At 30.5% G+C, this 11,348-nt stretch overlaps 1 protein-coding gene across 1 annotated transcript; it reads left to right on the plus strand.

Annotated features, from left to right (window-relative positions):
- Positions 1-7,548: 7,548 nt before the first annotated feature.
- On the plus strand, positions 7,549-10,561 carry LOC143588056 (uncharacterized). Its single transcript, XM_077069168.1, has 9 exons — positions 7,549-7,681; positions 8,522-8,851; positions 8,944-8,977; positions 9,092-9,292; positions 9,477-9,566; positions 9,710-9,775; positions 9,854-9,945; positions 10,030-10,077; positions 10,156-10,561. Exons 2-9 carry the CDS (start codon positions 8,523-8,525, stop codon positions 10,271-10,273), a joined length of 978 nt encoding a protein of 325 aa, XP_076925283.1. The 5' UTR covers positions 7,549-7,681; position 8,522; the 3' UTR covers positions 10,274-10,561.
- The last annotated feature ends 787 nt before the right edge of the window (positions 10,562-11,348 follow it).

The raw sequence follows: 11,348 nt of genomic DNA on the forward strand, positions 1-11,348 counted from the left end.
ATTTATTGCTTCGATTTAACTTAATACATTTAACTAAAAAGTCTTTGAATCGAAATAAAAAAAGTTTAATTATAAAATAATTTATAATAAAATATACCTTTATTTATTTATTAATGTTGAAATGAAACTCATAATACCTTAAGACTTTAATTGTACATTTAATCATGTTGCTATGGTTTATTTTGTTTTTAGATTGTTAAGCAGAATGATTTTTTTTTTCGTGAAATGTCGAAGAAGTTGATGGTGGGCTAATATGATTATAACATGTTCATGTCTTCGTTTGGTTTTTTAATTTAGGTGTATATTAAGTTTGTGTAAGTATTAATTTTTTATGTACACAAGTTAAATGCTTAAATTTTGGTTACAAACTTATGTTAACTATTTGTGTTGGTTTAAAATGTTAGCTATGAAATTTTATGGTTGTTTATATGTTTTCAACCCATGTCTAATATGGACTACTATTCTAGAAATATATTGGTGGGTTAGATACTTTTACATAAATGAATTTCTGATAATTTATGTCAATTCAAGTTAGCCGATAGTCTAGAAATATATTGGTGGGTTAGATTAAGTTGTATTATTGTTGTTTCCTATGTAATATTTTTAATTTCCATGTCTTTAATATCTTCATGAACACCAAATATAAATAACCTATAATTTTCACTAAAGTTAATAGTATTTGGTTTCCCAGTTTTCTAATTTTTCTGTTTTATGTATTAAAATCCTTCATTAAGTCAGCAAAATTGAAACATCATGCTCTATAAAATTCTATTTTTATATTTATGTTGTTCATTGTTTTCATATGCTAACAATAGAATATTATATTATAGATTTATTCAAAATTAAAGAAAATGGAATTTTTGGGGTCAATCAACGTCTTCTAATAAGAGGAGTTATTCAAACGGTTAGTTATTTTAATACTTTTTTATTTACCCTTTAAATATTTTTTAAGAATGCATTTTTTTTAAACGTGCAACTTCAACACCAAGAGAACTACTTATTAGCATTTTGATCGGTAACATTTTATTTTAAACGTGTAAATACACTATATTGTATTAATATAATTTTTTTATTAACTAAAATATAGTAAAAAAAAATTAATATGTTATTAATTAAAAATTAGACACTTGTAACAAAAACTTATAAACGATTTTTAATATATTTATTATTAACTACATTATACCTTTTTGATAAACAAAGTTTTAATAACACTAGAAATATGTTTATACATTTCTTTTTTCTATTTTATTTTTTAGAAATGATACGAAACATAATTTTAAGTTATCCAATACTATTTTATTTTCTTAAAAACCAATTAAAATATGCGTTTTAATTAAGATGTGTATACAAATCAATTTATGTTAATTAGAGGCGCAAAGATATTTCTCCATTACTTTTTTTACTTATATTTGGTTTACTCAATTTATATTGTTTCCAAACTTAGCAACAAAATTCACAAATTTAGTTGTGGTCTATATAAAAAAAACAATTTTTTGGTTTTTAAGTAAAATCATACCAATTATTTTTTTTATAGTTTAACTTGAACTAAAACTTTCATAAACTTATTATGCTAAATAAAATCAAAAAGATCAAAATTATTTTGACTAATATGTTGGTTTTAAAAGTCGGTGTGCCAATAATGTTACTAAGCAATATGGATAAGAATAACGGTTTGTGTAATGAAACTAAATTGCGAGTACTTAATTTGGGTAGACGTTATGTTGAAGTAAAAATTATTTCAGGTACTAATACTGGTTATTGCACTTATATAATTCGTTGTGGTCTAACACCTTCAGATAAGAAACTTTCGTTTAAATTGAAGAGAAGATAGTTTTTTACAGTTGTAGTCTATTTTGCAATGAACATTAACAAAAGTCAAGGTCAATCTCTAGCAAAAGTTGACATATATTTCAAAGACCCAGTGTTTACACATAGACAACTTTATGTAGCTTTATCAAGAGCGAAGAGTGGTGTTAAAATTCTTATATTAAACAAGGAAGACAAAGTAATAAATAAAGAAGAAATATGGTTTATTAAAGGAAGTCTTTTTTTAGCTTATAAATTTTACATTTTTAACCTTTGATTATGTTTTCAAATATTGATTTGAATGTTATTTGGGTTTATCTTTGTGTTTCACAATAATTTGTTTTCGTACCAATATCATTTACAACTTTAAGTATGTTGTCGTCCCGAATAACATATAACAATTTATGTTGTCCTTTCAAATGACATGTGTTTGTTCGAAAATATCAATAATTCCACCCGTGTCGTACACGGGTTAATAACTTAGTAACATATAAAATCCTAATAATTGCACATTCGAAATAATTAGTTAATATCTTGAAAATTCAAAATAGTGTAGCAACATCAAGGTTGGTAATTTCGTGTATGAGACCAAATTATTGAAGAAGCACAATAAGTCCATTTTTAAAGTTATACGTATAATAAATATTATAATTTTATCCAAAATATAATTCGAATCGTATTTGACTTCAGTTTCGAGTTTTTCGAGTCTGATTTGATACTAAATACCCTTATCGTTTTGGACAATACTAATTAATTCAATCCTTCATAAGGAATTACCATCGAAGCATCATGACTTTTGAACGAACAAGTGTGACTTCTCATCCAAGTATTGCGACTTTTGAACCACCCTCAAATTTGATTGAACCGGTGTGTTACAAGGTTGAGTAGTCGCAACTCGACGGTCGTAGAACCATCATCGTGGATTGTATAATCTAACAAGCACGACTAGAGTAAATTGTCGCAACCCTATGGTCCAATGCCTCCCAACCATTCGAGACCAACCCAAAATCAAATACATCAACGGCTATCAAATACAATAAATTGTCGATACACAAAGTGCGCTATCAAAATGCGACATTACATTCATCACACATGATAATAACACGTGTGTAAGGGTGCTTTGCATATTTTAGGGACACCACTCCTTCCATTAAAAATTGATAAAGGTTCTCACTTAGAGGCCCGAGCAAAGGGGAGTGTGAGGAGGGTGACATACCTAGACCCACTCTCCCAAGAGCCCCATAATTATTTAAAAATAAAATTTGTATTTTATATATAATTTTGTTTTAATACAAAAGCCTATAAAATGACTCTTTGGTGGAATGAAAAGTGTTTTAAACTATGAAAACAAAGGTCATGGGTTCAATTTCCAAAATTATTGTATTTTTATAGAAAAAAAAACTTTTATTTATGTTTTATATGAGTTATTTTAGTAATATCTTTATTATTATTTGTTTGTTTTGAGCTTTTGAAAGACAACTTTATCGGTAAAATTGTCAAATTACTAATTACATAATTGATAACACGATTTTAGGGTCTCGTTTATTATTCATCCCAGGTCTCAAAATTTTAAATGGTTTTCAGAACAACCATACTCACTTCTAACTAATTTAATATTTAATCTTGCTCCTACTAAAGGACAAATCCTAACCCAAAAGCTAATATCTTCTCCCACTCGACCCGAAATACATATTTATATTATCTCTCTTTTTCGAAAATATTTTCAATATAATACTCAAAGTATACACTAAAAATCACTATATTTTTGTTTTTTATTTAATTAAAAAATATTTTTATACACTATCATTATACTTTTTCTATCCTCTACTCACAATCAATTTCAATAAATATTAAAAAAAAAGGGAAAGTGAATATGAGGCTGTTATACATCCAAGTTATATGTGAAACCCTCTCAAAACTACGTAGTTTTGGTTAATATCTAATTTAAACCCTTATTTCCTTTAATCCTCTCCATATCAATCTTCTCCATCGTCGATCCGTTTATTAACCTTAAAAAAACTCCAGATAGGGGCTAGTAGCTTTTCAATTCCGTGTGCATTAAAATTTCAATTCATATTGCATTATAATTCTTATTGTAATTCTGATCACCATTTTCTTATTTTCAAATCTTTGCTGATCAAAATTTTTGGATTACATTTATCATAATATGTGTTATGTGTTCAGAACTTTTTATGTATTTTATTCATATTTGAACTTGAACTATGTTGTAAATGAATTGAATATCCGATATTGAATATCCGATATCCATGTTCATATTATTTACACTCGTTGAAAAAGAGGCAACGAATTGTAATTACAAAACCTTGTTGCAGATTGTGGCCTTGGTAGAGCAGGATGTTGGAGATAGGTTGTTAACTAATCAATGGACTGAGTAATAGGATCTAATTAGGTTGTTAGCAGATCATCGCCTTGCTTGCAAGTTATTTGTTTTTTTGGTAAACAGAGGATCGATTTTGATGGAGAGGATTAAGGGAAATAAGGGTTTTAATTAAAAATTAACCAAAATTGCGTAGTTTTGAAAGGGTTTTACATCTAAGTTGGATGTGTAACAGCTCATATTCACTATCCCCATTAAAAATTAATACTGGCAAACAAACTTTCCATAAATTTACAAAAAAACACTAACTTTTCTCTCTACCACTTACAACCACTTATAACCATGGCTATAATTTACAAAATCACCTCACAAAAATTTAGAAGAAGAGTTCAAAAGTGCTTTAGTTAGTATACTCAGAATAGTTCAAGGATAGACCGGATAAGACATGAGGTTTTTTTAAAAAAAAGACAAGAGATGACTAATTGACTAATATATCAATTAAGATAAAGGAAGACAAGTTGGTATATTTTGAAGCTTTAAACATGTGAATAGGAGGTTGGAGACAACACAAGTTAGAGTAGTGCAAACCCTCTTTATATAAGGGAGGAGGTGTAGGCAGACCCAAACTCACGTTAGATGAGCGGATTATGCATGATTTGCTAGAGTTAAACACTTACACCTTTTTGAGGGCATGTTCTATGATAGGAGCTCATGAAGACGTATGATTAGGATTAAGGATATTTAGAGACATGTACACTTTTAGCTGAACTTTGCTTGTTATTTCCTTCTAAGTAATATTGTATGTTGGTTGTTATGTAGTACTTTTGATTTACTATTTCATGACTTCCTCTACCAATGGCTTTCTAATTATGCAATTTTGTAACCATCATCAACACACTATCACTATATAGTTTTGCACTACGCCTTTTGTTGTAGGTTTTTTTTAGAGTTGAGGGTCTTACTTGAAGCAAATTCTTTATCCCTTGGGATAGACGTATGTTTTGTTTACATATCAATCTTCAAAGCCTACAAATAGCTTTGTTATATATTAAATTTTTGTTGGATATGGTTGTTGTTGATTAGGCGAAAAACTAATAATTAAGAAACATGTAAGGTTACATAATCATTCATAGTATTTGATCCAACTATTATAATTTATATTGCTAAATAAAAGGGCCGGCTCAACAAACGTGGGGACCTAAATCTACACAAAATTTTGGGGCTTTTTCATAACAATTGTTAAGAAAAAAAAATCGATTATTACAAGTATTGAACTCATAACTTATACTTTAGCAACAACCAAGCCTACCACCACACCAATACAATAATTTGAGTTTACTATACTCATTAAAATATATCTATATATAATGTTTTTTTTTATTTAGAGGCCTTAACTGAGTGTGGGTTTGCTGTGTTCCCGAGTTGAGTTAAGAAGAGAAAGAAAATGAATTAATTTATTTCTTTTCTTTTCTTTTAGGACTTTCTTTCATCTTTTCATTTTCTTTTCTTTCCTTTCCATTCAATTCTTTCCAATTTGGAAAGAAATTAAACCCATCCAATTTGCTCTTCATTTGTCTTGTTTTTCCTTTCCTTTCTTTTTTTTCCTTTAATGAAACTCGGGAACACACATTTCCTTGTTTCTTTTCCTTTATTTCCTTTAATGAAACTCAGAAACACAACACTTTACTTCTTTCTCTCCATTTCCTTTCCTTTCTTTCGTTTAATGAGGCTCGGGAACGCAGCGAAAGTCCTAATTTGTTTTCGTTGTCTCACGAGTCACCCTTACTAAATAACTTTACACAAAAGTATAGATACGCTTTTCACCAAGTAATTTGTACGATAATTTCGTTTAGGGAGATAATGGACTACCAGGCGTTACAAGGTGATTTTGGGCTGCAAACTTGAAATAACGACGAAAATATATATTTGTCTTTCATTCTTTCCACCCTTAACAAGTAGGCCGAATTACAAACGTAACACTCTAGAAGTTTAATTTTAAAAGATATTAATTAATAATAAATTCTAAATAGATTAATATATTTCATGGGATGTCACTCAAAAGGCTAAATCGTATAAAATCGTTTTACGTATTTGTTCAGTTCTTTAACTAGATAGTAAGACTATGCAATGACAATATATTCTTTCTTTGACAAGTCACAAGTGTAGAGATAATTTAATCGGGCTTGACCAAAGAGTTTAAACCCAACACATATTGACTAATACGGATTATAGCCTATCGCCAATGATTCGTAACCCAAGGGTTGAGGTGAGGCCGTGAGGCATCTAAAACCTTCATTTAAAATAAGAGAAGGTCTTGTGTTTCCTTTTAAGAGTTAAATGAAGTTTGATCGGGTGGGCCACTTCTAGAGACATGGTCCACTCTTATCCTCCAACTTCTTGGAGATTTTATAATACATCCTTATGATTTCTCATTTTCTCAATTACTTTTATAAATGTCTATTATGAAATAATCTAAAGAAATTTGAGCGTTACAATCTAAAGTAATTTGAGCGTTAGAAGTGGTATTTGAAGCTTCGGGTTCATGATCCCTTTCACGAGCTTTTCATGGTATATACAACCACATCATATGTCAGAAAAGACAAAGTGTGATTAATTCAACCGTCACGACAAGTCTACCACCACTACAACATTCCAAGTAACTATGACGATGATCCTTGTAGCAATATCAGAGCATTCTCATCCCTACTTATATCTTCAATTCCAAAATTACACTAAAAAGACTATATTTTAGTTTTTCTTAATTAAATAATATTTTTTATATATTTGTCATTATTTTTTTTTTCTTTTCTCCCTTCATAACTACTTTAAAAAATATTAAAATATTATAGAAAGTGAACAATTTCAAATATAAAAAAATCACTTTAATTTTTTTTCTCTCTTCCACCTCATCACAACACCTTAAACCACCATCTTACAAGAAAATGAAAGATATGATGTGAATGCTATTGAGCATCTCAATCTCTATAACTACACTAAAAACACTACATTTTATCTCTCATTTTCAATTTAATAATTTTTTATATTTTTATCATTATCTTTTCCCTCGATACTACTCACAACCGATTATAATAAATATTACAAAACTATAAAATGTGAACAATATTTCTCCAAATTTACTCATCTAAGTAAAGTTTCTCTAATTGCTTCACTCATAACCAGTTAGAACAACTTTATATAATAATACAAAAGAACTCTAGTAAATGCTCACTAAATTAAAATGGAAATAGTTAAGAATATATAATTCTTTTGATAACTAACCTACCAAAAAATATACTGTATATATTTAATGAAATATAACCATGTGTGAGTGTGACCAGCTAGCTATGGACATGGTCCCCCATTTATTAAAATAATAATATCTGTATCAAATCAACAATGTCCACGAGTCCACTCATTGACCACAGCAATCAAAACAAACAAAGAATCCAGTCAGATTACCATTACCATTACAATACTACTAATCACATTTTAACATCTTTCATCTTCGCCGTTACTTCTTACGATCTCAGACTGAAGGTAACAAATAAATTAATACTCTTTTGAATCGCAAATCGTTTCATTTCATTCGCATACATATATTTGATCCATCGATCGTAGTATTATTAACTTATATCTCTTTGCTTTGATTTAATTTTTACGCGGTTGCTTCAATGTATGATTTCAGCTGTTTACTTTTTTAGGTTTATTACTAGTTTCGATAGTATGTATGATTTCAGTTAGATTATTAAATACTTTATGTATACAATTGTTAATAGCTTGTAGAAATTTCTATCTCCGGCTCTTTTTCTCGAGCTCGAGCTCGTCTTTTTATTTGTTATTAACTTAATTAATTTAATATGAAGATTTAATTACTTTTATATATTTTGTGAAAAACCTTAACGAGCGTAGGCTCGAGCTCGGCTGTACAGTGTGAGGTTAATATATAGAAGTCCAAAGAAGACGAAACTAAAAGTACATTAGGCTCGATGATTCTAAACGATTAGGCTCGTTAATGTATGCCTGGAGCTGGATTTTATTTAGACTAAAACCGAACTCATTCTGTTTATTAATTTGTCAAACTGGCAATCAATGTTGAGTAGCATGATGCTCTTTTTGAAATCTGTTTAAATTATAAATCAGTTATTGGATCAAAATGTTCATACTGAAATCTGTAATCACAGGGTGTTTAATCAGTCACAATAATCAGTTTTAACTGTTTGGCTAAAATAATTATAAAAACAATCCTCTGATTATTTTAGTATCAAAAGCAGATTTAGAAAAACAATAATTTGTCTTAAACAAAACTGATTTAGTAGATAAATGCAAATTAATTAAGCATCATACAAACTTTAACATAGGTCTGTGTGCTTTTAACAGGATGATGGTTCCGAGTGATACGACAAGCCTGGATTACTGGATGAACTGGAACTTCTTACTGTGTTTAATATGGGTGGTTGGTTCAATGTTTATAGCATCGTTTTTGATATGGAGATATGAAGGTTCACACAATTCAAAAACTTACAAAGAGGCAACTCGGCTGGAATGGGATTGGGATTTGTATGACCGTGAAGCATGGATGCCATGTGTCAAGGAGATACACCCTGGTTGGTTACTAGCTTTCAGAATCATTGCATTTTGTTTGCTTTTTTCTGCCTGCACTGCTGATGTTGTTCAAGTTGGCACGGACTTGTTTTATTATTATACTCAGTAAGTAACTTGTATATTTGCATAATATGTATATGATTATTGGCATTTACAAAAGTTTGTGATTTTCTTTGTTTTTTTTTTTGTTTGGCCAGGTGGACCTTTACTCTGGTTATTTTCTATTTTGCGGTATGCCTTTTTCTCCCAAATTCTTGTTTCAGTTAATTATGCGACACTTTGTTCTTCAATCTTCATGAACTTCATACCATTTGCATGAATTTTAGCCTATTTGAGTTTTTGCAGTTTGGGTCATTGCTTTCAGCCTATGGATTATTTTGGCAGCATAAGATGTTTGCTGTTCGTAGCTTAGATGTTAATGCACATCAAGCTATTTATGAGCCTCTTCATAATGGAGATTTGGAGACTGCATCAAGTCAACATGGAGGATGTTGTTTCTTGCAAAGTGCTGCCTTTTGGGGTTATGTATTTCAAATTCTTTATCAGGTACATTACCATCTAAAAGTTCTTAGTTTGTTTAAAAAAACAGCATACATTACCTCCTGTTTTTTTCATTGTTGATACCAATATGCGTAAAATCACCGGTACGATATGTCAGATGATTAGGCGTGTAGTTTATAGCTAAGTTTCTAGTCTTTTAGCTGATAATTTTCTTGTTTGTTGGACACAGATTACTGCTGGCGCATCGATGCTAACAGATTCTGTTTATTGGCTTGTGATTGTCCCGTTTCTTACCATCAATGAATATCCAATGAATTTTGTAAGTAGTCGCACTTTTTCCCATCATTAATAATTTCAATTTTCATATGTATATATGTGTGTATGTGTGTGTATGCCCATTAGTTTGATTACTGAGTTTCTTTTATCTTGTTTAAAGATTTTGTTTTTTCATCATCATGACAGTTGACAATTCTTGCACATTCACTTAATCTTGTTTTCCTTCTTGGGGAAACAGCCTTGAACAGCCTGGTAAATTTCTCTACCATTTATTCTCTTTTTCGAGTTGTGTTTAACTCGTGTTAATTAGTGTATCTCTTCTTGTTTCAGCGTTTCCCATGGTTCAGAATTTCATACTTTATCTTCCTTACCGCCTTTTACGTGATCTTTAACTGGATTGTTCATGCCTGTGTCCAAACTTGGTATGTTGACTTTTTCATTATGTATGCATTTTCGACATAATTTTATTTATTCCCGTTATAGCAATATTTTTTTTCTCTTTCCAGGTGGCCATACCCGTTTCTTGACTTAACCATGGAATATTCTCCATTATGGTATTTATTCATCGTCAAACGTCTTTGAGTAAGATTACTCTGATTCTACTTATAATCTTTAAAACATGACATGTGCAGGTACTTAGTGGTTGCATTATTGCATCTTCCATGCTACTACATCTTTGCACTCATTGTGAATATCAAGTATCGGGTATTGGCTAGATGGTTTCCCAACTCATATCAATGTTCAAGATAACATCATTCTTCAAGATACCAAATAGTCGATGTTGGTACAAGACGCTTGAGCCCAAGAACTCATTAACAACAAAGGTTTCCTTGCATGTCGCGTATCATTTGCGCAATGAAGTTCTTTGCTCGGTATACTTCATTCTGGACTGGATTAAAAGGTGATATACATATACTATCACATTATTAAATGATTATGAACATATGGATTCCTTGGAAGTTTTGAAAGATTTATTTGTAAACTGGCAAATGCCTATGCATATTAAAAGTCACATTTATTTGATTATAACTAGTGCTTGCCACTAAACAACATCCATTTCTCAGAGCCTTGAGGGAATCAAACTCATTTGGACGTTAGTTTCACTGAATCCCATTTCTCATTGATTCACACTGATCTACAGACTAGGAAATATATTTTGAAGTAGCTTTAATGAGTAGAGTTTGAACTTTCTCATCGATTGACGTGTTTGTAGATCTTGTATGATCCAAAACTTTGTGAGTTTTGTACCTGGTAAGCAGGTATGTCTTGCTTGAATGGCATTAAAGTGTGGATAAAATAGATTCATATAATGAACGATCTGATCTATAGCATTTTGGAAGTTAATCATTATGATTCTCCATTGTTAATAGTTAATACTCTTCACGAACTGGAGTAGGAGGTTTTGCTAATGAACCCCATAATCACAACATTATTCCATGTTTAGATTGTTTGCCATTGAGATGAACTTACTTTCTTTTGAAAACAAGAACAATGAAAAAACAGTATCATAAATATTAGCTTATAAATGGTAAGCCCGTCAAAAGTTTTCAACCAGGTCCTTTCTAAGTATTAGCCCCGACCACTCGACAAGTTTGAGTAACATATCAAAATCTCAAAACCCACCGCCTGCTTGTCCAGCCCAGCCGTACGGAGCCCTTAAGTTCCTCCAAGTTATCTCCAGTTTCGGGGAAAGCCCACCCACTCTCATGATCGAACTAAAGATTACAGATATCTCAGTCTTCTTCATTGAGCCACCCATGTCCTCTCTAAAATGTTGTACGTAGGAATTGAACTTGGATCTCCATGGAGAAACCCATGATTCCTA

The sequence above is a fragment of the Bidens hawaiensis genome, unplaced genomic scaffold (genome assembly GCF_021521415.1).
Source record: "Bidens hawaiensis isolate Kalapana, Puna unplaced genomic scaffold, B.hawaiensis_p1.1 tig00035963_1, whole genome shotgun sequence".
NCBI classification, from domain to species: domain Eukaryota; kingdom Viridiplantae; phylum Streptophyta; class Magnoliopsida; order Asterales; family Asteraceae; genus Bidens; species Bidens hawaiensis.